Raw genomic sequence first — 26848 nt, forward strand, 5'->3', positions numbered from 1 at the left:
CTGCTTGGTAGGTCATTCAACAGACTTTTCTTGGGGATGGATATCAGACGGTCACATATAGTACTATGTAGAGCACACATTAATGTTGTTAAAACGTTTTGAATTATAAAACACCATTATAAGCCCACTATAGCTAATATGGCAAGTATAAAGAAGAGAATAAAAAACACTCAGGTAGTGACAGCTGAAATTCTAGCATATCTGTCCAGTCTCCTTTGAAGACGTGAGCTCTCACTGGCTTTGTTATTGGAGCTAGTCCCACTCGTGTCTTCCCTTCCCCATATCTTATATTTTTCCTGGGCTGCTCATGAACCAGTGTCTCATGTCCCTTCCCTCCACCTATTTGTGATGTCCACATCCTTACCAGAGCCACCATTGCCCTTTTGAGATTGCTGTGTTCCAGCACAGTGACCATCTGCTACCATCACTTGGACCTTGACCAAGGGCACCACTCCTACTTGGGTTCTGTGAAGACTGTACATCCTCACAGACTCCCACTTTCATCTCCCAGACTCTAAGTTTTCACAAGATGTTTTTGAGCGTCACAGATAGTAAAAGGAAAATACATCGTGGAAAGTAACTGTTACCCCTTCACAGTCCAGATCTGATGGTAAGTCCTTTAGAAACTGATTCCCTGTTGCCTTCCTCACATCTAGGCACAGTGGTCAACATCCCAAACCCTGAAAATCGTCCAGGCATATTCAGGCCCAGAGTCAGGGCTTATAAGAGTCAATAAGAAAAGGATACAGGTATTCTTCATCCTACTGTTGGCCACAGTTTCTGAATTCTCATATCTGACTCCAGGATTCACCTCTTCCTAGGACATCTTAGGACTGACCTCTTTTTAGGGTATGTTTGAGGATTGACCTCTTCCAAAGGCATGTTGACATAATACCACCCTTGTTGAAAGGGGCATGGGCTGTCCCTCCACTGTCACATGATGGTCTGACTTCAGGTCATTTAAAAAAATCTGAGGCACCTATTCATTAGAATGTGCGTTTTGAGGGGAGCCTGGGTGGCTCAGTTGATTAAGCGTCCAACTTCGGCTCAGGTCATGATCTCGCTGTTCCTGAGTTCGAGCGCCGCGTCGGGCTCTGTGCTGACAGCTCAGAGTCTGGAGCCTGTTTCAGGATTCTGTGCCTCCCTCTCTTTCCCTGCCCCTCCCCTACTCATGCCCTGTCTCTGTCTCAAAAATAAATAAACATTGGGGGCTCCTGGTTGGCTCAGTTGGTTAAGCGTCCGATTTTGGCTCAGGTCATGATCTCGCAGTTTGTGAGATCGAGCCCCGTGTCGGGCTCTGTGCTGACAGCTCAGAGCCTGGAGGCTGCTTCAGATTCTGTGTCTCCTCCTCTCCCTGTCCCTCCCATGCTCATGCTCTGTCTCTCTCTGTCTCTCAATAATAAATACACGTTAAAAAAACTTTAAATAAGTAAACATTCAAAAAAAAGAACGTGCATTTTGTGAGCAGAGTCTTCGTTTTGTATTTGCTCTGCCTCTGGCATCTTTAATGTGCCTGGCACATATTGGGCATTTAAATATTATTGAATTGAATATTTTTAACAAAGAAAATATTAACATATAAATAGGCTGTTATTATTTTTTATCTTTCATATTTCAATATTCATGGTTCACACTCTAGATGGAAGTTTACCTCGAAGTGCGAAACAATAGGTTCCCATGACCCTCCGTGCCATACAAAGTGTCTAGTCATAGAACAGAAAGTGAAACTTTCCAGGTTTATCAATCCATAGATTTGAAATAATCTATTTTCCTCTAAGTAAAGTCAAGGATATATATGTTATCCAGCCACAAGAAATGACTCTAATGTTCTGAAACAGCCTAAAGGAGGTTGCTTTTATTCCATGGAAAAATGAGTTTTATGAGCAAATAGTAGATCCTATTGGAAGCAATCATGATTTATTGGTTGAAATATTAGAGTACACTGGAAAACCCAAGCAAAGGCATAGCAAGGACATAATAAAGTCTCATAAAAAACATAAAAAAAAACCAAATTTATCATTTGGAAATTTATCTCTAGGCCAGAAATGATATTATAGCAAGTGAAATAACTGCTTTAGGTTATGCTTTGTTTTTTTTCCTGAGAATTTTTCAACAAATGTAAAGCCATTGGAAAGTATCCTGACCCCTTCAGATATCCTATCTTTTCTAACATGATTCAAGGTCAGACCACTTGCTTCCAGCTTAGAAAAGTAGCAGTTGTCGACATTTCTTTTCCTATGGTTTAGGGAGAGAAAGTAGGTCAATTTTTTTGGAATGACACAGGAGATACGATGAAGGTGTTGGGTGGTTGGGCATGCAAAGCCTAGAATTGCTCTCCTGAGACATTTCTGCTCCATCTGGTAAGCAATGATCAGCCATCAAGGAAGGAGAACATCTTGTCCCTCTAGAAATAGGTATTTTCCCATTTCCTTGCCTTTGTATAATCATGAACCCCTATATTTTATTAATGTTTTCCAGCTCTCAACTGGGCCCCCAAATTTGATAAAATGCTTAATATACTAACATATGTACAATGGTAGCCTAATAAGTTCTTGGTCACTGATGCAGTATCATAAACAGGAAGAAATTATTCAAAGTATAAAGGAAATTTTAATTTGGTGCCTTAACTTGCCTTTAACTACACCCCTACTGTTCCACCTAGCCCTTTATAAGAGAGATAAGAGCGAAGAGTTGAGCACGAGTACCTGGCACCTGGGAGCTCCGCCCCCTCCGCCCCACCATCCCCGCCGGCATTGCAGGAAAGGAGGAGGTCATGCAGCTCCTTCTCAAACCTGGGCTCATTGCCCACCTGCACTTCTGCAGATTCTGTCAAATGTTCCGTCACATTGCATATTCGCTCACTTAAGCAAATCCTGGGGGCATGGCTGGCAGGAGCTGCCACTAAAAGTTAAATAAGGCTATGTGGTTGGGAAGACCTCTGTTAACCGAGGCATTTGATCAAACAGTTGATTTTAGGCACACCATGTCACAAAGTTTCAAGCAAATTGACAGAGATGCAGACAGTTTAAAAGTAAAGAATGGGGCAGAAGTGTAAGCTATTGCTTAGATTATATCATACAAATGGTGCAAAATTCTCCCATCATCTTAAACAACACCCCTGTGGAATGTTATATTCTTTGAGTAATGAGGATGGGAGAAGCCCAGGCTTCTCCCTGTGATGTGATGGTGTGATTGAACAGTAACCGGAGACCCAAGTTTGAAGATAGGACCATTCATGCATTTATCAATTATGCACACGCAAAATGTGCTTGTTCTTGTATTTGAGGTGCAGTGGTGTCAATATACCCATACTGCCCCTCTCACAGGCAAGACAGACATTAGAGGAATCATTGTACCAGGAGCAAAACAGCCACTTTAATTAACAAATGCTTTCAATTTTCTCTTGGCCTGTCCTTCCAGTGATCCCCCAACAGAGTGTATAATCCTGGGTCAGTCTCGCTAAGGGCCTGTCTCTATCTGAAATTGTGCACATGCTATGGAAAAGACACTCAGTGCTATAGATTATTGTCCCCAAGGTGTCACAGTTTCCAAACCCAATCAGGCCTTCAGGGTCTCTTGGCAATCATGTTTTGTAGTCATAGCTCCTACTCAACGGGAGTGATTATTCAAAGCCTTCTTCATTTTCCTGAAGTCTCCCAATAGACTCATTCTCTGCCATTCTCAACAGCAGACTGTAACTTTTAGTGAAAATATAAATCAAAGAGGAAATTTGTCACCTTTCTGACTCACTATGCTTCACAAAAAAACATGACAGTGTCTATAACCATTCTTGTCTCCTTGCCCATCTGGGTTAGGCTTCCTGTGCTTGTTATCCTGACCTTTTGCACCACCTCAGGGTTCTTACTGCATCCTTCCTATTTCTCTTGTCTATCCTGAACGGCCGTATATTTATCAGTGTATTCACCACTGGTTTTCCCCATTACCAAACAGTTCTATGTCGATAGACAGTCCATCCTGGCTACTTTCCTCTCTCTTAGTTTTATAAACTCAGCTGTCCTGTCTCTGATTCCTCTGTCTATAACTCATCTCTCAATTCACTGGAATCTTGCTTGTATCTTCTGCTTATAACCTGAAACTTTACTTAGTGTGGCCAGTAATATTCTTCTTGTTGCTAAATTCAGTTATCATTTCTCAGCCCTTAATTTGACCTCACTGTAACATTTTTGACTCCCTCTTGTCTTACATTACTCCATTGTCTGGTTTGCACTAAAGCCTTCTCACCCTCCGATTTAGTATTCTTCACAGATTTCTCTATTTGCCTCTTAACTGTCAGGGTTTTTCAGACACAAACATGGTCTTTCTCCTTTATTGGCTCTCTACAGGCCATGTACTTCTTTATTTAATTCACTGCGAGTGTGTACACGCACGTAGAATTCCTTCTGACTTCCTGGTCTATAGATCTAACTATATTACAGAGATTTTCACTTGGATTTTTAGCAGGCATTTCATTTATTCAACAAATAAAACCTGACCTCATCATTTTATCCTCAAATCTGTGTAGACTTCTCTTAAATATCTCTCCACTGCTCTTTCCACCATCTTTCTGTGCTGCCATAATGGTGCTCTTGAATGTTCTAGCAGATGCTCTCTAGAGCATTAACAACACTGAAAATACAAGCAGATGCTAAGCTCCCTGTCCATTCAGGCCATGTTCAGAAGTGATTGTCCAGTTTCTAACTGTGATGAAGAAGCATGGTTAGTTACATTGGTGAATTTGAAGTCATTGATGATCACAAAACTAGGAAGGTTGTTGTGAACCTCATGGACATGTTAAACAAGTGTGGAGTGATCAGCCCCAGATTTGATGTACAACACAAAGATCTAGAAAAATGGCAGAATAATCTTCTCTGGTCCCACTAGTTTGATTTCATTGTACTAACAGCCTCAGCTGACATCATGGACCATGAAGAAGCAAGATGAAAACACATAGAAGAGAAAGTCCTGGAATTCTTTTCCTGGGGGTATAATTTATACGTACAAATAAAATACCTCAGTGGAAAAAAATATCTCTGCATTGCCTAATTCTAACCATAGTCACATCTTATGGGGAATGACCACAGTCTTCTAACTCATGTCCCTTCTTCCTTGTCCCACACCCATATATTCATTTTACTGCATCTACAATGACCTTTCCAAAACTCCATCTAAGCATGTCTCTTCTGAGGTTTCATAACTCCAATTGATCCCGCATTGCCCATAGGATACAGTCTAAACTTTTTAGCTTGAATATGTAACCCTTTTTGAGGTAGCCATATTTACCATTGTGTCCACTCAGATCACGATTTCTTGCCCCACCCTGTGCCTCACAGCCACCAGATTGCTGGCTGTTTGTTAAATGGCATTATCCTCTTGATCACAAGCATTTCCATGTGGTGTTTTCTTTACTTGGAACCTCCTCTTTGCTTCATAGCTCCTGCCTTTTATTTAGGGTTTGAATTATATATCAACTCTTTCAGAACAGTGTCCTGACCTCTCAAGATTGAATTGGATGTCTTTTTAATGTGTTTCCAGAACACTGCACTTACTTCCTTGAAATTCTTATTACATGGTGTGGTTGGCCCATTTATTTGCCTGTTTTGCCTATTAAAATACACTACACACTTCCTAAGAATAGGACTGGCACCTTGTTTGGTATTTCCCCCCCTGTACTGACTAAGTGAATGAATGAGCTATACACTTGGAAATCAAAGCTTTGAAATTCGATGAGCTTGCCAAAGAAGAAAGCATATAGAAAAAGTAAAGGCAAATGGGATCCCTTGCAAAGATAAATTTCAAGAGAGTTCCTCACTATAGCATTTGGGAGGACAACAACAGAGAAGAGTCTGGGAGCTAGTGGGAAATACAGCAAAATAGATAGAGTTTGGAGGGCATCAAACCGAGGTTCCACGAAGAGAGATTCATCAGTGGCTTGTTAAGGAGAGAGCACTGAGAGAGCAAGGGGAAGCTCTCCTTTGTACTAGGTAGTCATCGGTGACCTTTCTGAGAGAGCAGATTTAGTAAAGCTTCAGGTTCAGAAGACAGAGTGCAGGGAGCTAACAACTTCATTACATGCTGTAATCACAAGGAACACTTCAAATTTAAAGTCATATAGAGCATGCCAATAGATAGCATACAACTCATCAAATTCCTGGTCTATGCCTGCTATGTTTGGACACCTCAGTTGGTTGCACAGAAGTTTTCATTTGAAGTAAGTAAAAATAAGCGTGAGCATAATAGTAAAATATTTTTGCGTCCTATAAATTGGAGTTGTGATTTCTACACAGAACAGATGGCACTCCTGTGACTGCTTACTGAGCTACACCTATATTGAGTCTTTTTTAATTAAGTTTTTAATTTTAATTCCAATATTGTTAACATACAGTGTTATATTCATTTCAGGTGTACAATATAGCGATTCAGCAATTCTAGACATTACCCAGTGCTCATTGTGGCAAGTGTGCTCTTAATCCCCATCCCCATCACCCATTTTGTTCTCTGTAGTTAAGAGCCTGTTTCTTGGTTTCTCTCTCTTTTTCTTGTGCTCATTCGTTTCGTTTCTTAAATTCCATATATGAATGAGATCATATGATATTTGTCTTTCTCTGATTGATTTCACTTACCATTATACTCTCTAGCCCCATCCATGTTACTGCAAATGGCAAGATTTTATTTTTTTTTAGATTGTATCCTTTTTTTATGGCTGAATACTATGTATACATACTACATCTTCTTTATCCATTCATCTATTGATGGACATTTGGGCTGCTTTCATAATTTGGCTATTGTAAATACTGCTGCTATAAACATAGGGGTGTGCTACCCCTTTGAATTTGTGTATTTGTATTTTTGGGATAGATACCCAGTAGTGCAATTGTTGGATTGTAGGGTAGTTATATTTTGAACTTTTTGAAGAAACTTCATACTATTTTCCACAGTGGCTGCACCAATCTGTATTCCTACCAACAGTGCATGAAGGTTCCTTTTTTTCCACATCCTCATCAACACTTGTTTCTTGTGTGTTTGATTGTAGCCATTCTGACAGGTGTGATCTGTTATCTATTAATTACAGTAAATTTCTGAAGATGCTGATTAAAACTAAAATGAGCTCCCAGTTTATAATAGATTGTTTTGATATAAGGCAGATAAAATGTTGGTGTTCATCCATCAACCTGGTACCTGCATAGTGATATCACTGTTGTATTAACTGAAACAAAGGAGGAGGTGGCAAAGAAGATTGAAAGCGGAAATAAATACTACTATGAAGCTTTTATTTCTCTGATACAGTATGTTTCCCTATCATTGCATACTTGCTAACTTTAAAAAGGGTGGTATTTTATTATCATTGATACTAGTTTTTATTTTTAACAACTTTGCTCTCTTCATATTCAAATTGTACATTTGCATGCCTTACTTTACAAATTATTTTTCCCACTTCCACCATTTTCTGTAGTTTTTTTTTTAATCTTTATTTATTTTTGAGAGAGAGACAGAGTGTGAGCAGGGGAGGAGCGGGGAGAGGGAGACACAGAATCTGAAGCAGGCTCCAGGCCCTGAGCTGTCAGCACAGAGCTCGACCCGGGGCTCAAACTCATGAACCATGAGATCACGACCTGAGCTAAAGTCAGACACTCAACCGACTGAGCCACCCAGGCGCCCCTACTTCCACCATTTTAATCAATAAAAACTAAACAATTCAAGTAATTAGTTCTATTATTAATGATGTAAATAAAAATTTCTGAAAAAAATAAATAAAAATTCTGGAAGCAATTATTTATATAAAGCTTTTGTCTTTTTTCTTCCAATTTCAAAATTTATTTTGTTACTCAGATTCAAATTCTGAACATGCTAAATAATTAATATGATTAAAATGGATTTTACCATATCTTTATTCATAACCACACTTCATAGACCATTCCCATTAGACATTTTTGTAATTAGACTAAAGTTCTTATTAACAGTTTTTTTCATGTGAATAAAATATATTTTCTTTCTTTTTTTTTAAGCATAGTTAAGTCTCAAGCTGTGTTGCTTTTGTGAAGTTTTTACATTCAGAATTTGTTTCAGTTAGTTACTCTAAAACTGTGGTTTAGGCAATACAACATTTCCTACCTTGGGCAAAATTAAGGGACTAGACTTAGGCCCATTTATGTCATCAGTGGAGGAATGGGTAAGGTCCCAAGTTCCAGGAGTCTCACCTCAAATGCCTTTAGTCTGAGTATTTTACTGTTTGTTTTTGTTTTGTTTTGTTTTTTAAGTTGGGTTTAGGGTAGCCTGGGTGGCTCAGTCAGTTGAATGTTCAACTATTGATCTCAGCTCAGGTCTTGATTTCAGGATTGTGAGTTCAAGCTCCATGTTGGGCTCAGTGCTGAGGGTGAAGCCTACTTTAAAACAAAGTTGGGCTCAAAGATTTCTGGAAGAAAAGTAAATTGGGTTTTAGCTGTTTTCTATCCAAATGTATGTAAGCATGTACTTGGATGTAAAATGTGGATTGATTGAGTTGAAATAATTTTTGTGTTTGCGCTATGTGTTAATTAAAAATTGAGATGATGACATTCGAAGTTTTTCTATCCTCTGTTATTTTCAAAATTTAATAAATTCTCAAGTTTTATTATAGTAAGCACTGCAATTTATAGGTACAAAATAATAAATTTAATAATCCTTTCTTGTTATTCTTAGAGCAACTATTAGATGTGAGGCTTCAATCAAGACATTAACTCTTAATTTGGTCTTTTAAATGTTTATTAATTTATTATTTAGAGAGAGAGAGAGAGAGAGAGAGCGAGAGAGAGAGAGAGAGAACAAGTGGAGTAGGGGCATTGAGAAGGGAGACAGAATCCCAACCAAGCTTGATGCCCTCAGCGCAGAGCCTGGTGTTGAGCCCAGTCTCACAAACTGTTAGATCATGACCTGAGCCAAAATCAGGAGTTGGACACTTAACCAACTGAGCCACACAGGCTCTCCAACTTTGTCTTTTAAAAGTAATATATCAGCCCCTGAATTGCAAGCTTTAATTGTATCTATTATCAAAGTGGGAATTTATTATAGGTATCAAAGAAATACTCAAAAGTAAATATTTTTTAAAGCTGAAGTCATTTTTCCTTTCTTTATTTTCAACACAATTGATAAATTCCACATGTAACAGGTGTAGAGTGCTTGGCCAGGGAACTAAAAAGAGTTTAAGCAGATAACCTATCCTTCAGGATCTTTGTGAAATAATATGAAAGACTAATACCAGAACACAATTAGTTACAATAAAAGATATCAAGCATTGGGAGCTAATTGGAGGGAGGGTGCACTCCTGGCGGGTTTAGAAAAGACTTCATGAGGGAAGGCTGTATTTGAGTGGACCCTGGGGATTGCATAGAATTTCACCCGGTGAAGATAAGCCAGGGGGCTTTTCTGGATATAATAAATACTAGAGTAAAGGCACAGAAGAGAAAACCAGCCTGCTCCAGACCATCTAGTTTGACTGAAAGAATGAGTGAATATAATGCAAAGGCAGGGCTTGGGCAGGATAAGTTATCAGAAACAACTTCTTTGTAGAGCAGGGATGAAACTTGCCCCAAGGACATCATTAAGGACTGAGTTGGGTGATGGGGAGAAGTTGGTAACTTTGAATAGATTTAGGTTGGAAAGCAACAAAATGATAGCCACATTTGTTTGTTTCTACTCTGTTCCAGAGACTATGTTAAATAACTTTAGTTGCATTATATTTGATCCTTAGAACAAATACAAAGTTAGAGTTCGTTCTTTAGAAGATCAAAGGACAATATTGTGGAACATAGATCAGAAGACAGCCAGGTTGGAAGTCCTTTAGGGATGTGACCAATGCATCTTTCATTTATCTTTATTCTGAGTTCTTGAAAACAACTTCAAGTCTTCCATGCTATTGAATACAATTTCATTGATTGCTCTTCGCAATTTCTCCCACCCCAGTTCCTTTGTTATTGATGTCTTATGTTAGTATGATACATTTGTCACAACGAAGAAACCAATATTGATACATTATTAACTTAAGTCCATAATTTATTCAGATTGTCTTTCTTTTTACCTAATGTCCTTCTTCTGTCCCAGGATCCCATCTAAGTTACCACATTACATTTAGTTGTCATGTCTTGGTAACCATCTCTAAACTGTGAGAGTTTCTCAGGCTCTCCTGTTTTTTATGACCTTGACAGTCTTGAGTAATGGTCAGATATTTTATAAACTGTCCCTGGATTGGAATATGTTTGATTTTTTTTTTGTATTATTAGGCTGGGATTATAGGTTTGGGGCGGGAAAACCAGATATAAAATGTCATTTTCATCACATCAGGCAACCATTGATCTGTTTACCATCTCTCTTGCTTTGCCTTTTCTAGAATGTCATATAAATGGAGTCATACAGTCTATAATCTTTTTAAGCTTGCTTCTTTCAGTTAGTAACATGTATTTAAGGGTACACATAATGATGGAGGTATGCCAAGGGGACATGGGAGCCAACTGAAAGAGTTCCCAGTGACCAGAGATGGAACAATTTTTGCAACAAAATAAAGTACCACTGGATTATATTGTAAAATATTTTTTTAAAAATGCATCCATAGGTTCATACTGATAGAGAATGAATGAATGAATGAATGAATGAATGAATGAATGAATAAATAAATAAATAAATAAACAAATAATAAATAAAGGATAAAAACAAAGGTCCATTGCCAAAAATTTACAAATAATTTATGTATACATTTTACCCTTAATGAGATGGAGGGTAACTCCTCACTCCTTAAGTTTGGGCTACATTTCATAACTTCTTTCCAAAGAGAAGTATGAAGGGCGGGGCAGTGGGGCATCACTTTACAGTGAACCTTGCATCATCTGTGATAATGTAAGTGTCTGTATCTAAGTTCATTGGGGCTTTTTTTTTTTACATAACAATTGGTTGTGTAAAACCACAAATAATTCCTGGAAAAGACTATCCTTTTTTTTTTTTTTTTTTTTAATATCCCTTACATCTTTGTCTAAGATCAATTGACTATATTTGTATGGGTCTATTTCTGGGCTTTGTATTCTGTTCTGGTCCTCTATTTTTCTTTTCTTTTTTTAAATGTTTATTTATTTTTGAGAAAGACAGAGAGACAGAGTGCAAGCTGAGGAGGAGTAGAGAGAGGGAGACACAGAATCTGAAGCAGGCTCCAGGCTCTGAGCTGTCAGCACAGAGCCCGACGTGGGGCTTAAACTCACAAACCATGAAATCATGACCTGAGCTGAAGTCGGACGTTTAACCAACTGAACCACCCAGGCACCCCTGGTCATCTATTTTTCTATTCTTTAACCATACTTTCTTTATTACTATAGCTTTAAGGTAAATCTTGAAGTCATATAGTGTGACTCTTCCAACTTTGTTTTTATTCTCCAGTATTATGGTGCTTATTCTGGGTCTTTTGCCTTTCCATCTGAGCTCTAGAATGATTCTCTCAGTGTCTACAAAATAGCTTGCTGGGATTTTGATTGGTATTGCAATGAATCTGTAGATCAAATTGAAACAAAATGGCACCTTAGTGTTCCAATCCATGAAATATACTGTATTTTATTTCTTCTGTCAGTGTTTTCCTGTTTTTTACACACTGATCCTGTATATATTTTGTTAGGTTTATCACTAATGGAAAGAAAGGATGAATTGATTCTCCAAGTAAGTAAATCTGGGCTATGTCTCTGAATGAGCCTGTCCCTGCAGATTTTCAGGTAGAGGTTTGTCCCACAACCTCAGTTGTCTGATTGCTCCAGGAAAAGTTGATTTTCAGCTTGTTCAGCTTTTCCTTGTTGTAACGATGGGAGTGACAACTTCTAAGCCCTTTATCATGTCTCATTTGAAGCCACAGTCATTACCTGCTTTCTTAAAGCATATTCTACTGCATTGTGTGTTTTGAAGATATAAACAGAGAGAATGTTATGTTCACTTTTGTATCCATGGAATGAAACCAAGCATAAAGTGAATAATTATATGTTAGATGAATAGCAAGATGGATGAATGAGTGGAAGGATGGATGGATGGGTGGTTGGGTAGATGAATGGATAGATGAAGAAATGAAGACTCATGGAGTAAATTGCTAAAGCCTGGTATGAATCAATAATGGAGAAAAAATTAAAGGAAGTATAAAAGGTTTTATAATGTAATTAGGTAGGTAGGTAAGATAAATCCTAGGGAAAGAAATCAAAAATGCAGAATTAGAAAGGAAAGCATTTTTAGGAGGATTGGAGAGAAATTGAAGACTTTACTCTTCCCATGGGTCTAATACCCTTCCATGCCTGGTCTAACCCAGCCTTTTTCAAAGCCTTCACTGAAAACTTTGTATGTATTTTTCTTTCACTCATGCTAGATATATTAAGACTGGGGTGTTTTCTTTCTTTCTTTTTTTTTTTTTTTTTTTTAGCTAAAATTCAGTATAATGTATCACAACACAAATTAATTCAAATTAAAGGACATTTATTCCAGCAAATGAAGAATGAGGAAATGAATCCTAATGCAAAATGGTTCATAAGTTTACAGGGATACCAATACAGTTATAACCTCCTGGTGAGAATTTAAATTATATACACTTTTAGAAATTAAGTTTGCAATATTTAGCAGTGCTTTAAAAATGTCTGTAACTTTTGACTGTATTATTTCTAAGAATTCATTCTATGAAATAATATAGGATTCTTGTGTCCATTCTTGCTGATAGATTTTTTTTTAGTTGCTTGTAATATTACAGACAATTTAGGTGCTGATAAGATAGCAGACCAAAAAAGTAAACAAACAAATTAAAAACAACCAAAAAGAAAAAAAGAGTTCCCATTCACATGGAGCTTGCATGTTCATTGGAAGATTAATAATAAATAGATACATGTGTAATATGGTAAGTGGTGGTGAGTGCTATGAAGAGAAGACAAAGTAAAAAAATGTGTAGAGAGTGAATCCTGTTTTATACTGTGCAGTCAGGTATGTAATCACTGATGTCATGGCCTTGGCCAGAGATCAACTGAAGGAATGAAGTGGGATGTCCTACTCTTTGGACAAAGAGTGCTGGCATTCCAGGCGGAGAGTGCAAAGCCTCATGGCAGGCACATGCCTGGTATGTCTGAGGTACAGCAAGGAGGTCTGTGCTCTAGGGCAGGATCTGTGAAGGAGTGAATAATAGAAGACAGATAAGTAACTGGTGGCCAGATCAGGTAGGATTTTCTAAGGCCAAGTCGAGGAATTTGAGCTCTGTTCTGAGAAATATGAGAACTTGTTGGAAGAGTGTACTAAGAATGACAGGATCTTATTTATATTTTATTATTGAAGAATAATGGACCTACAATATTGTATTACTCTCAGGTGTATCACACAGTGATTCAATATTTATATACATTATACAGTTCTCAACAGTCAGTCAGGTTACCATCTGTCACCACACAAAGTTGTTACAATATTACTGTCTGTATTTCCTATGCTGCACACTATAGCCCTGTGTCATATTCTTTTTATAACTAGAAGATTGTACTTCTTTTTTTTAATGTGAAATTTATTGTCAAATTGGTTTCATACAACACCCAGTGCTCATCCCAACAGGTGCCCTCCTCAGTGCCCATCACCAACCCTCCCCCCCCACCCCCCATCAACCCTCAGTTTATTCTCAGTTTTTCAGAGTCTCTTATGGTTTGGCTCTCTCCCTCTCCAACTTTTTTTCCTTCCTCGCCCCCATGGTCTTCTATTAAATTTCTCAGGATCCACATAAGAGTGAAGACATATGGATGGTATCTGTCTTTCTCTTCCTGACTTATTTCACTTAGCATAACACTCTCCAGTTCCATCCACGTTGCTACAAATGGCCAGATTTCATTCTTTCTCATTACCAAGTAGTATTCCATTGTATATATAAACTTCATCGTCTTTATCCATTCGTCAGTTGATGGACATTTAGGCTCTTTCCATAATTTGGCTATTGTTGAAAGTGCTGCTATAAACATTGGGGTACAAGTGTCCTATGCATTAGCACTCCTGTATCCCTTGGGTAAATTCCTAGCAGTGCTATTGCTGGGTCATAGGGTAGATCTATTTTTAATTTTTTGAGGAACCTCCACACTGTTTTCCAGAGTGACTGCATCAGTTTGCATTCCCACCAACAGTGCAAGAGGGTTCCCGTTTCTCCACATCCTCTCCAGCATCTATAGTCTCCTGATTTTTTCATTTTAAACACTCTGACTGGCATGAGGTGATATCTCAGTGTAGTTTTGATTTGTATTTCCCTGATAAGGATTGATGTTGAGCATCTTTTCATGTGCCTGGTGTCTTCTTTAGATAAGTGCCTATTCATGTTTTCTGTCCATTTCTTCACTGGAATTTATTTGTTTTTTGGGTGTGGAGTTTGGTGAGTTCTTTACAGATTTTGGATACTAGCCCTTTATCTGAAATGTCATTTGCAAATATCTTTTTCCATTCTGTTGGTTGCCTTTTAGGGTTTTTTTTATTGTTTTCTTTGCAGTGCAGAAGTTTTTTATCTTCATGAGGTCCCAATACTTCATTTTTGCTTTTAATTCCCTTGCCTTTGGAGATGTGTCAAGTAAGAAATTGCTGTGGCTGAGGTCAGAGAAGTTTTCTCCTGCTTTCTCCTCTAGGGTTTTGATGGTTTCCTGTCTCACATTCAGGTCCTTTATCCATTTTGAGTTTATTTTTGTGAATGGTGTGAGAAAGTGGTCTAGTTTCAATCTTCTGCATGTTGCTGTCCAGTTCTCCCAGCACCATTTGTTAAAGAGACTGTCTTTTTTCCACTGGATACTCTTTCCTGCTTTGTCAAAGATTAGTTGGCCATACTTTTGTAATTCTGATGGAAGATTGTACTTCTTAATTCCCTTCACCAACTCTGTTTAGCCCCCAACCCCCGCCTCTCTAGTAATCATCCAATTTGCTCTCTGTATATATGAGTCTGTGTTTTGATTTCTTTGTTCATTTTTTTTAGATTACACACATAAGTGAAATTATCCAGTATTTATCTTCCTCAATCTGAATTATTTCACTTAGTATAATATCCTCTAGGCCCACCTGTGTTATCACAATTGGCAGGATCTCATTCTTTTTTTGTGTCCGATTAATATTCCTGTGTGTGTGTGTGTGTGTGTGTGTGTGTGTGTGAGTGTGTGTGATCACATCTTCTTTATCCATTTATCTATTGATAGACACTTGGGTTGCTTCCATATCTTGGCTATTGTAAATACTGCTACTATGAACATAGGGGTGCATGTGTCTATTTGAAATAGTGTTTTTGTTTTCTTCAGATAAATACCTATAAATGGAATTGCTGGGTTTACATTTTAAGATGATCACTGTGGCAAAGAGCAGGGCATGAAGGGAAACTAATCTGAATGTCATCTCCTCTCTGAATGAGATCTCATCAAGAGATGATACAAGCTTGGGCTGGGGGTGGTGGAGGTGGGTAGATTCTGGGTTCACAAGGAACAATCATCAGAATATGCTCCTGGACTGGATGTGATAAGTGAAAGAAAGACAGACATCGAAAACAATTCAAGTGTTTTGGCTTGAGAAGTTAAATGAATATCACTGACATTTGCTGATACGGGAAAGACTGAAAAAGAGCAGGTGTGAGATGAAAGTCAGCAGTTTGGTTTTGCAATGATAAATGCAAGGGGCCTATACAATATTCAAGTGGAGATGTCACACAGGCTCTTGGATACAATATAGTTATTCAGGGGAGAAGTCAAGCAGGAGGTACGTCACCAGAATGTTTATCACAAGGTTGTTCATGATAGTGAAAGTTTTAAAAATTCAAATCCAAAACCAGAGGATTTCTAATATGCAGCACAGCCAGACAATGTTGCTCAAAGTCTGTGCTCTAACTACTGCCTCATAAAGTGCTGTGCACTCTGCAGCAGGTGCAAGCGTAGAAGGGCGGTCCACAAATATTACAAACCCACTGAGGATCAGTCACGTCTTATTGTTCTCATCTATATAGCATCTAGAATATCTTGACTTGAATTTTGGCAGTAGGGTTGTCTACACACTTTATTAGAAGAATCTTATGAAACCGTATTTTTAGATTGGATTTTAATTTAAAAACATCTGGTGTGTAAATTTTGGCTTATTGTACAAAAATAAATTTTTTAGGGGGTGTTAATCCTTTAATTAGCTCATCTGTATTTCTTCATTCTGGTTTGTGAGTCTGCCTCATTCTCACTTCTGTGAAATGTCATAACTTTTTGATATTTAAAATTAAAGTCAGATGATTGATGGATGGCTGTGCTGTTTTTAAATGGAAAAAAAGAGCAATCATTTTAATGATTGCATCTCATTTAACAAATTTACACCTTCTCATTTCCAAACTTTGTTCCTTGCAAGGGACCATCTCTATTGAGTAGAACCATGGCATGTATTGTGTATTAAAAATCAGGAATTCCCGGGGCGCCTGGGTGGCGCAGTCGGTTAAGCGTCCGACTTCAGCCAGGTCACGATCTCGCGGTCCGTGAGTTCGAGCCCCGCGTCGGGCTCTGGGCTGATGGCTCAGAGCCTGGAGCCTGTTTCCGATTCTGTGTCTCCCTCTCTCTCTGCCCCTTCCCCGTTCATGCTCTGTCTCTCTCTGTCCCAAAAATAAATAAACGTTGAAAAAAAAATTTAAAAATCAGGAATTCCCAGACATTGCTTATTTCCAGGTTAACTGGTTTCCAACACACACAAAACCCAGCATGAAGACACAAACATGAGAAAATGAAACTGATAAGTACATGTGTTTATGCCAACTGGGATTTTTATTTTAAAAAAAGAACAGCAGGTGGTAAAGATAATCTAGAGAGTTTCAGACATTAGTTCGGATGCCCCAAACTGCTCCTCCAGTAGAAGCACTGGTTTCTGCAAAATAGTATTAAAGGAAATTACATCTGGCTTTGTTTAGAAATTTCATAGTAACTGTGCCTTTTTCTATGACCAAGGCTATGGATCTTGGATGCCAAGTCTTATACCTAATCATGATTTAAATACATTAATGAATAGTGAATTTTTTTTTAATTTTTTTTTCAACGTTTATTTATTTTTGGGACAGAGAGAGACAGAGCATGAACGGGCGAGGGGCAGAGAGAGAGGGAGACACAGAATCGGAAACAGGCTCCAGGCTCTGACCCATCAGCCCAGAGCCCGACGCGGGGCTCGAACTCACAGACCGCGAGATCGTGACCTGGCTGAAGTCGGACGCTTAACCGACTGCGCCACCCAGGCGCCCCATGAATTTTTTTTTTTAAAAAAAGAGATACTATTAGGTATTATCAGAAGACTATGTTGCTTATTCTTTAGGAGTGACATTTGATTTTTCAAACCAAATGCATCCAGGTCATTTTGTTACATGGGGTGAATTACTGGTTATTCCCATATCGTGCCTGCATTTTTACAACTAGCTTCAGAAAATATATAAATATAAAATACTCATCAATCCACTTCCTATTTGTTTGAAATAAGTGTGATATTTGCTCTGGACACACAAAATTCTTTACTGTAGCAGCCCTAGCTCATCATGAGGACTGAGTTTTAAGCAACTGAAATTCAATTCAGATAGTATACTTTATACTGTACTTTTTTCTTTTCTTTTTTTTTTTTTTTTTTTTTTTGGAGAATTGGCCATAGACACAGAAGGATTATTTGCAGAAGAAGAAAAACCAATTTCCCTTTGACACAAAGAGGCAAAATAAGGGTGGCAGCATTTTTGCCACAACTTCCAGGTGAAGCTTGGTTGAATGCCAGAGAATCCAAGTTGGAAAGAATGTGGCAATCCAGCCCTGCATTTATGGATGCTGACTCTAAGGTCCAGAGAAACAAGATGACTTGCTCAGGATATGCAGTCACAGAACTAAACTGGGATTCAAATTCAACCCCACGACCTGCAGTTGAGCATGTTTCTCCTTGATACGCATGTGTGCTTGTTCAGTAGCATGTACTGTTGCCCATGTGAACCAACACATGCTGGGGAAACCCCCTGTCTAATAAATTAACTCACTGCATCCCCCCTCCTTTCAGCGCATTCAGCCAGGCTCACTGGTGGAAATTTTACAGAATGTATGCTGAGTTTTATTTTATTTATTTTATTTTATTTATTTGTGTTTTTTTATTTTTATTTTTTAGAGAGAGCACACATGGGGGAAGGGGAGAGAGAGAGAGAGAGAGAGAGAGAGAGAGAGAGAGAGAGAGAGAGAGAATCTTGAGCAGGCTCCATGCTCAGCAAAGAAGCAACATGGGGCTCGATCCTACAATCCTGGGATCATGACCTGAGCTGATATCAGGAGTTGATGCTCAACCCACTGAGCCACCCAGGCACTACAGTATGCTGAATTTTAGAAGGAATGTTGCTTTCCAGAATAACTTATTATTGCCTTGGCTTTTGTGACTATTACAGTTTCCTTACACGGTTCTTGGATGAACTGAAAGTGATTTTCTCTTATATGAATTACCATTCTATGCACCTATAATACATATAAATATAATAGAGTCTTGTTGAAATGTAGTCCATTTTGTACAATGATGGAACTACCAGTTATACAGAGGGATATACTGTATTTGTGAAATAAACATCTTGATATCATGTAGTTATTATATAACATAGACCTTAAACCAGTTCTCCACACCAGTATTACATGGGTCTCTCTTAAAAACAAATTTCAGCAGGGGCACCTTGGGTGGTTCAGTCGATTAAGCATCTGACTTTTGACTTCAGCTCAGGTCATGATCTTGGAGTTTGTGAGTTCAAGTTCCAAGGCAGGCTTTGCGCTGGGATCCTCTCTCTGCCCCTTCCCCATTTATGTTCTCTCTCTTTCTCCCTCTCTGTCTAAATAAATAAGTAAACTTAAAAATATAACATAAAATAAATTAGCATCACTCTTAATATTTCAATAATTTCTTAATACCTGCTGATATTAGGTAACTTGACTGTTCTACTCTGTCTCTGATAAGGGCCACTGATTTATGATTGTGTTACTCTCAATGCCAATTGTTTTTTTCTTAATGGGTTGATTTTTTGGAATCCTGAGCAAATATTATGGTTTCCTAAGAATTCATCTGTGTTCTGGCTGCTGTCACTGTGATTCCCCTGTCACCAATATTTCTCAGCAGTGTCAGCTCAGCATGTCCTGGTCAGTCAGTCCTGCCCACCTCTCTCCTAAGCCAGGGGCTTTCTCGATGATCCCTGGCATTGTCAGGTTTTGGATTGTAAACCCAGTGTGCAGGGTATATTACCTCTGGAAATCTTTCTTTATAACTATGACACCAAATCTTTGGGATCCTGGTAGTGTTCTTTGCTGTCTAGGAGAAAGTAGAGGTATATTCTAGAGCAGATTCATCATCTACACACAAAAGACTCCACTTTGATCACCGGGAGGACTTTAAAGATGTTGAATTACAAGTTTTTAACATGACCTGGAGGCTTAGATCAACACCAGCTACCAGTTTCCTCATTGCTTTAGCACTAGACTAAGTGCTACTCGATGTATCCTTTCTTAAGTATCAACTAACTGATAATAACTCAAGTTTTAGAATGCTTTTTACGTGGCGGACCTTATTTTAAGCACATTGCACATATTATCTCTGTTTATCCTCACAACAAAACTTTGATGTAAATATTTTACTATCCTCATTTTGCTATGAGTGCACTGAAGCCCGGAAAATGCCAGTCTGTTGCCAAGTCACACAGCCAGCAAGTGAGGGAGTCAGGATTTGAACCCAGGCAGCAGGTTTGCATGGCCTGGCTGCTTCGCCTCTGTACCCTGCTCCTTTATTTGGGAATATTATGTACTTAATTACCTAGTGCATCCTTCACGGTTGATCTAAACTATGCCTCTGTTTTTATTTCTTCCAAACAGAATCTATTTTATCTTATCTATTCTATATCACCATATTATCCACTTCTACTTCCTGATTATGATTGTTAAAAAGCAAGCAGCACAAGATTTTTCTATGTGGAAATGATGCTTTTAAAAAAGATCAATGAAATCTCAAATACCTACTTCTTTCAGTAACCATAGAACTATTGAGAATGTGGACTTACCTCACAACTTCCTAAATATAGTAATAGTTCACTTTTATTTGACCTTGTGAGAGAATAAAATGTGCTACCTATTTGATTTTTCCACATGACTAACTTCACCTTTTGAAATGCCAACTCGAAAAAAATTATAATATTTTGAAGTGTTTCTAAAATGACCACTTCCCTGTCTCCTTACACAGAGAGTAAGAAGTTCGACAAAATCTTTATGACTCAGAATCAGCTTGATGAAGGCCTGTTATTTTATAATTTAGCAACTAACCTCTGTCTGCTTTTTAGCTTTTTTCCTCCCTAATATCATATCATCAGCTGTCCTTTTTTTTCTATTTTGAGTGGATTTCCTTCCAAAATATTTCTCCCCACATACTAATCACATTTACTACCTCAAGTACGCTGTGTGCTGCTGATGAAACAATACCATTCTTCAGTATTACACAGAAAATAAAAAGAAATAATATATGATAGAAATAAAAACATAATTTAGCAAGATTATTTTATTATTATTTGCTTGATTCAGAGACATTTTTCTATCACTTCACAATTACGGACTACATTTGGGAGGAGCTGGGACTTCCAGGGGTTGGGCCTCTGGATAAGGAAAATATTACTGAGTTTTGAAAATATGTTGTAAGTATAGGAACCGATGTATGTTTCTATGTACAGAAATCTAGCACTGAACAACACGAGCCTATTTTATAATATGCTTTTCATCCTATTAACTTTCTCAAGTACTTGTGATTCAAAAGTAAATTATGTGATGCAGAATTCTCTTTGCTTTTAAAGAATTTTGACAATTCTGTTGAGTCCGGGTTTGGAGTGTAGTAATGCAATGAATCGATCAGGCTTAACAAAGCTACACTAGGCTGTTCCCATCGTAACTGTGGTTTGGAGATGGATTTTTATCTCTCAGTGTGTTCACGGCTTGACTATCCAAAAGAAAAATAAACTGGAATTTTATGGTAGGTTTGTTGTTGAACTTTATTTAGCTGTGTGAGTGACGCAAATAACACAAGTACAAGATTAATTAGTGATTATTTTGCCGAGAAGCATAATGTTGTGGAGCCATCTGGTGTGTCATTATTGGAGGGCCATCTTGATGGATTACTCATTAAACTCTTTCAACACTTTGTTCCAAGACTGTCAGCCGTCCTCTGGATTCTTATTAGGTTAAGGCCGTGCTGAGATTCAGAAGCGGAAGGACCATGGGGAAGTGCAGGTCCACGTTTATCACTAGCGGGAACCAGTTCAACCTTGCCAACGCTACACCATGCCCACTCACAGATCTCTTAGTGGCATTTATGCCATTAAGCTCATGATTACCTTTTCCCGTAGTTAAAATACCTACCACAGCCTCACCTCGAAAGCTTACAAAAGTATCGTGAAACGAGACTATGAACATCTGCATTATCTTGGAAGAGCGGAACAAGGTGCTCATCATCACAACACAAAATAGCTAGTGTTGTCTTTTTTCATGCAGCGCTACGTTGTTCATATTTTTGATATGTCGTGATTCATAAATTTGCTTATTTACTCATCCAGCAAATATTGGCTCAACAGCTCTTATCACTCTTGATATGCTAAGTGCCAAGTTTAAAAGTTTGAAAGAAAACAGACAATCCACCCCAACTCCCTGATTTTTCCTCTGAGTATTTTTCGGGTCCTGGAGCTACGTTCTCTGGTGGTCCTGTGACAAAGCACATGACTTGTTACAGTCTGACTATGCATGGTAGTGCTACATGAGGAAAACCTCCAGACAGGTACCTACCCCTCCAGAAATGTATGATCTCTCGGAATCAGTATCCAGTGGGTGCAGGAAGGTCAGAATGTGCTTACGTTTGTTTGCTTCTGATTTTTTTCCCTGCAGCTTCGCTATGTTTACTTTCACCATATTTTTTTTTAATCCTGATGAGTACTTTAGCACCCCACTGGTTTTGTTGTTTCTTTAGTCACACTCAGTCCTGTGATTAGAGTTCAGAAGGCTTTTTCTATTTATCTTTCTGGGCATCTCAGTTTTCCTTTCCTGAATCTACTCCCTGCAAACCTTCTCATGTGCCATAATTCAATTCTCTTTCTGGAAAGTAGTGCTAATCGTGTTTTCCTCAGCCATAGACTGCGGGGAATATAACAAATAAAGATGGTTATAACATTATAGGTGCACCATGTGACTTTGAAATATGAAAACAGATGTAATGGGTTGTTCTGACCTGTGCTACCTGACAGGAGAGTCCAGGGACTCAGAATATGAACAAGTCTATAAGCACCTGCACATTATTATGAGCCAGCAATCCTTATAGATTCTCTTACTATTCCAATTTTATAAGTGATCCACACATACACAAAATAATATGGAAGTGGCTACTTAGGATGCTATTTAGGACTGCCAGTTTCTCTCACTCAGCCTACTTGAACACAGATTTATGCAACTGGATTTCCTAGCAGTGATTTGGATTAAGGTAACATGAATTCATGTGTAAATCTTGAAGGCACAACAGCTACCATATACTGAATGTCTCCTATACGCAGGACACTATTCCAACTTCTTTACACATATTCTTGTTTGATTCTTATAATAACTCTGTAAGGTGGGAGGGGCACACATTGTTTAAGTAACAAAAACTAGTGAGTGCCTCCAAAGGTTTTGTTCTTCTTACAACACCACACTAGCTCCTGAGTTTCAGCAAGAGTCAAAGAATATGTGCGTATATAGCTGTAAGCAGCACAGGCTTTGAAAAGGTCTTGGCTTTGAGCTAAAAGGATATAGACATTATACACACACACACACACACACACACACACACACACACACACACACATATATAATTGATGAAAAAATGCTCCTTTGTAGAAAAATAAATTCTGTGCAGGGAAGGACTTAATTCGTAGTGTGGATAAGATGCCTGGGACACTTAATAACAGTCGTCCAAGAATGTGGCAAAGAGGATGATTGGCAGTTGTTCTTTATTATCGACAAGAACAGCACAGAGACAGGCCAGAAGTAAGTTACCAATTGAAGTGTTTACAAGATGATAGATGACAACTAAAAGGGGCACTGCCACAGATAAAATTTAGCAATTATTTTTATATTATATATAAAATATATATATTTTATATATTTTATAATATAATTATATTATTTTATATTATAAAAATATAATTATTTTTATATTAGCTTTTATAAGCATGGGAGGGTGGCGGGGAGGGACAGGATTCTTATGCTTATCTGCACCACAGCCAGCAGCTTAGTGACTCAGTATTGGCTGGAGAATCAAAGCTCCCAGGATTGATGGCTACAAATAAAGATAGATCTATACAGTCCTGGAACTATTGCAAGAATTCTAGAATTAAAGAACCATTTACTTGTCTAAAAAACAGAAATAAATCCATTACAAAATTGTATAGAAAGATACAAAACAGATCAATAAATCTAACTTGTTGATGGACTAAAAAATTATTTTATAGAGTTTCATATTTTCTAGAATTTAAGTTAGCCAAACTTCACGTTGTCCCTGTACAAATGCAATAATAATTCTGTTGACCAAATTTTATTAACCATTTTATTGGAAGAAATTGTTGGCTGCTATGAAAGGAGAATGAGCATCAAAGTATTATGTTCCAAACATTTCTCAGCCTTCTGGGAAACCGTAATATTTTCATTGTCAAATACACATCTTCATAGTCCATATCTAGAGCATTGAATATAGAGCTGTAGAAGCTAGAGCAGTCCAGAAGATCGCAGGACTGTAGCAGCAGCATGAATGGTTGTTTAGTGCTCACTTAACACAGCATAAATGGTTCTAGATGCCTTAATGTTCCCCGATGATATCATGTAATAGTGATCCATGTCATTAGAAGAATTGTTGATAGTATTGGATATCCATAACACAGGCTGGGGGGTGATACAAGTGAGAATACTTTTAAAAGTTTAAAGTGCTATGTAAATGCCAAATAGAATTGTTTGTGGAAGACATTAACATACAGCAAAATATGTCTCACCTGTAAAATGAAGGACTCAGATTCTGTGATTTCAGAATAACTTTGCAGTCTCAATGTTCCATAATGCTGTGTTTTTGTCCACCGTTCGTCATGCAATATGGCTGGCCATTGCACAGTCACTACCAGGAACTGGAGCCATCTCAGTACCCTGTGTGAAAGAACTGGAAAAAAAGAAAAAGTACAAAGCCAAGTTGTTTAGGATGCCAAGAATTTGAATGTAACAATATACTCTAAAGAGAATAAAATCCTTTACTCCTGTAAATCGGCATTAAAAAAACGATCTTATATACATTTTTATTTGTCTGTTTTCATGAAATAGTGGAGGCACTACATTTGGGAACATTAATGGCTGCCCATGGCTACTTCTTTCCAATCTCGGATCACGTCCTCACACTCAAAGATGATGGCACCTTTTACCGGTTTCAGGTGAGTTTGATGAAAATATTCCTTAACTGTAAAATAGAAATCTGCATTTTGTTTGTTGATTGTTTTTACAAACAAATTTTGAAAATAGAACTTATTTTTTTTGACTTAGCTAGTTAGAAACGAATATTAAATTTAAAACTGAAGAAACAGTAAGCAGAGAAAGATGGAATGTGCTTGGTTAAGATGACTTGTGAAAGTTAAAATGTGTAATGATTGAAGATATGTTTTATATAAAATGTTAAGAAAAATTCAGAGAGTGGCCTACTGGAATTCAGGAGGTGGGAGAGTTATTCATGTGTAAGCTGCATTAGCCACTGGGAAGGAAGTTGAGAGGTGTAACTGAATTGATTATACTCTGGACCCTGTCCATGATATCAGACTGCCTTCGGTCAAAGCAAATTTTCATGGGAAAGCTCCAATACAGAATTTAGCTACTTATAAGGCCTTCTGCATGTTGGTATCTGAGGCCTTCCTACAAGAAGACTGCAAAGACTGACGTGCATGATGCTTTGTGTGTGTGCACTCATCTGAGGCAGAAGTATACCTTAGATAACCTGTAAACTGATACGAGTTTTTCTAAGTCCTTTTCAAATGAAATAGATGCTCATTCTTTCAAAAATGCAGATTCTTTCAAAAATGATTGTGGACTCTAATTTTGGTCATTGAGCATGCACTTGACACTTGAGTTCATAATGATTTACCTGAAGTGTGTTCTACATTTCATTAGACATTATGATTTCTTAATAACTGACTGGTGGATTCTAGCCCATAAAATTAGGGCACATATAATGCCAGAGTTGAGACTCTTGCTCTAGGTATTTTTGGAGGATTCTCCCCATTGTCAAACTTGTAGACATTGGAGAATTCTCTCTCATTTGTTCTGAATATCATTAGATGTTCTATAAATAAATGACAAAACAATAACCTGGGTATCAAAGAACTTGCTTGGGCAAACAGAGAACAAAGAGGTAATATGTTTTAAAAACATTTAAAGATCTTTGTCTTCCTGGAACACCCTCACTGTCACTTCCTTAGGACCCTTTTATACAAGGCAAATAGTCGTAGGATTTCATGCACTGAATACCTAGGAGATAAAGCAGTCTCCTGAAATCATGATACTGACCTAAATATTCAAGCAACATATGTTAGTCAAATTACATAATTTTAAAAGGCTTTAAAATAGAGGAATATTATCCTTTTTTATAGTTAATGTGGTGGTACCTTAAAATAGCTTATTGAAAAGTTAAAGTACCTTGTGGTCTTAAAAGGTAACATTTTGATAAATAGAAATTATTAGTTATTAGCAAATAAATTATTTGCAAAATAGGAACACGTTTTGATTTTTTTAAGGGAGTTACTTTTCTACTGGAAGATTGCATTTTCCATATAATCTTACTTTCTTTAAAAATTTTTTCATATAGGGACACTTGAATAGCTCAGTCGGTTGGGCATCCAACTTCAGCTCAGGTCATGATCTCACTGTTTGTGGGTTCGAGCCCCATGTCAGGCTCTGTGCTGACAGCTCAGAGCCTGGCCCCTGCTTCAGATTCTGTGTGTGTGTGTGTGTGTGTGTGTGTGTGTGTGTGTGTGTCTGCCCCTCCCCCAATATCTATTGTTGTCTCTATCTAAAAAATAAACATTGAAAAAATTAAAAATGTTTTTTCATATGCAGACTATAAGTAAACTTTAGGCCTAATAAAAATCTCAAAATTATGATTTTTGTTTTTACAAAAATAACAACTTTTATCTATCCTCACAATCATATTACAAGTAAAACTATCTCTGTGCAAAATAACATATCTGTAAGGGAAGCATTGTATACAGTCTATTTATTTCTGGAGAATTACCTAGTTTAAATTTTTTTTCTTAAAGCAAACTAGCTCAGACATGGCCCAAAGTTGGTGATGATGTTGTGAGTTAACATGATTGACAATGTTTGACTCTGCTCTTGTCCTCCCTGTATTGAAATTAGTAGGCAGACAAGGCTTATATGTCTTAGTCATGGCCATGGATCAAAGATGAGCAGAGCTGGGAATGGGTCACCCTACATTCTAGAGAGAGGAGAGACTGTTTTTAAAGAGCTTTAGAACAAAGCAAGGGAATGGGTGCAAGTGATAGATGTATTACATCACTGCTAGGTATTGGCAGAAGGCTAGCAATTTTTCAATGTGCCTACATAGATGACAGATGATAGATAGTCTTTTAAATTACATTAATTAATGTTAAATATTAAATGTTAAATGTTTTAAAGACCTATTAACATTTGAAATAGGATCTAAATATGACATATTTGTATATCTAATAGTCATAGGATCTTAAAACTGAGATTTAAAAAGCAAACAAAAGAAGCTCCAGAAAAGTCAGGGGTCATTGAATTCCTGCTGTAATGACTGTGAAGGC

General features: G+C 37.7%; 1 protein-coding gene and 1 pseudogene across 8 annotated transcripts in view; both read left to right on the forward strand.

Annotated features, from left to right (window-relative positions):
• RGS7 (regulator of G protein signaling 7) overlaps positions 1 to 26848 on the forward strand; it is a 516676-nt gene that overhangs the window by 354763 nt on the left and 135065 nt on the right. For all 8 annotated transcript variants that reach the window (XM_023247637.2, XM_023247632.2, XM_023247635.2 and 5 more), the window contains exon 5: positions 24342 to 24448. In XM_023247637.2, coding sequence (XP_023103405.1) covers positions 24342 to 24448 — 107 coding nt within the window. The remainder of the gene's footprint in view (positions 1 to 24341; positions 24449 to 26848) is intronic.
• On the forward strand, positions 1637 to 6425 carry LOC123382842 (annotated as a pseudogene).

Source organism: Felis catus, chromosome F1 (genome assembly GCF_018350175.1).
Source record: "Felis catus isolate Fca126 chromosome F1, F.catus_Fca126_mat1.0, whole genome shotgun sequence".
In the NCBI taxonomy this organism is placed as follows: Eukaryota; Metazoa; Chordata; class Mammalia; order Carnivora; family Felidae; genus Felis; species Felis catus.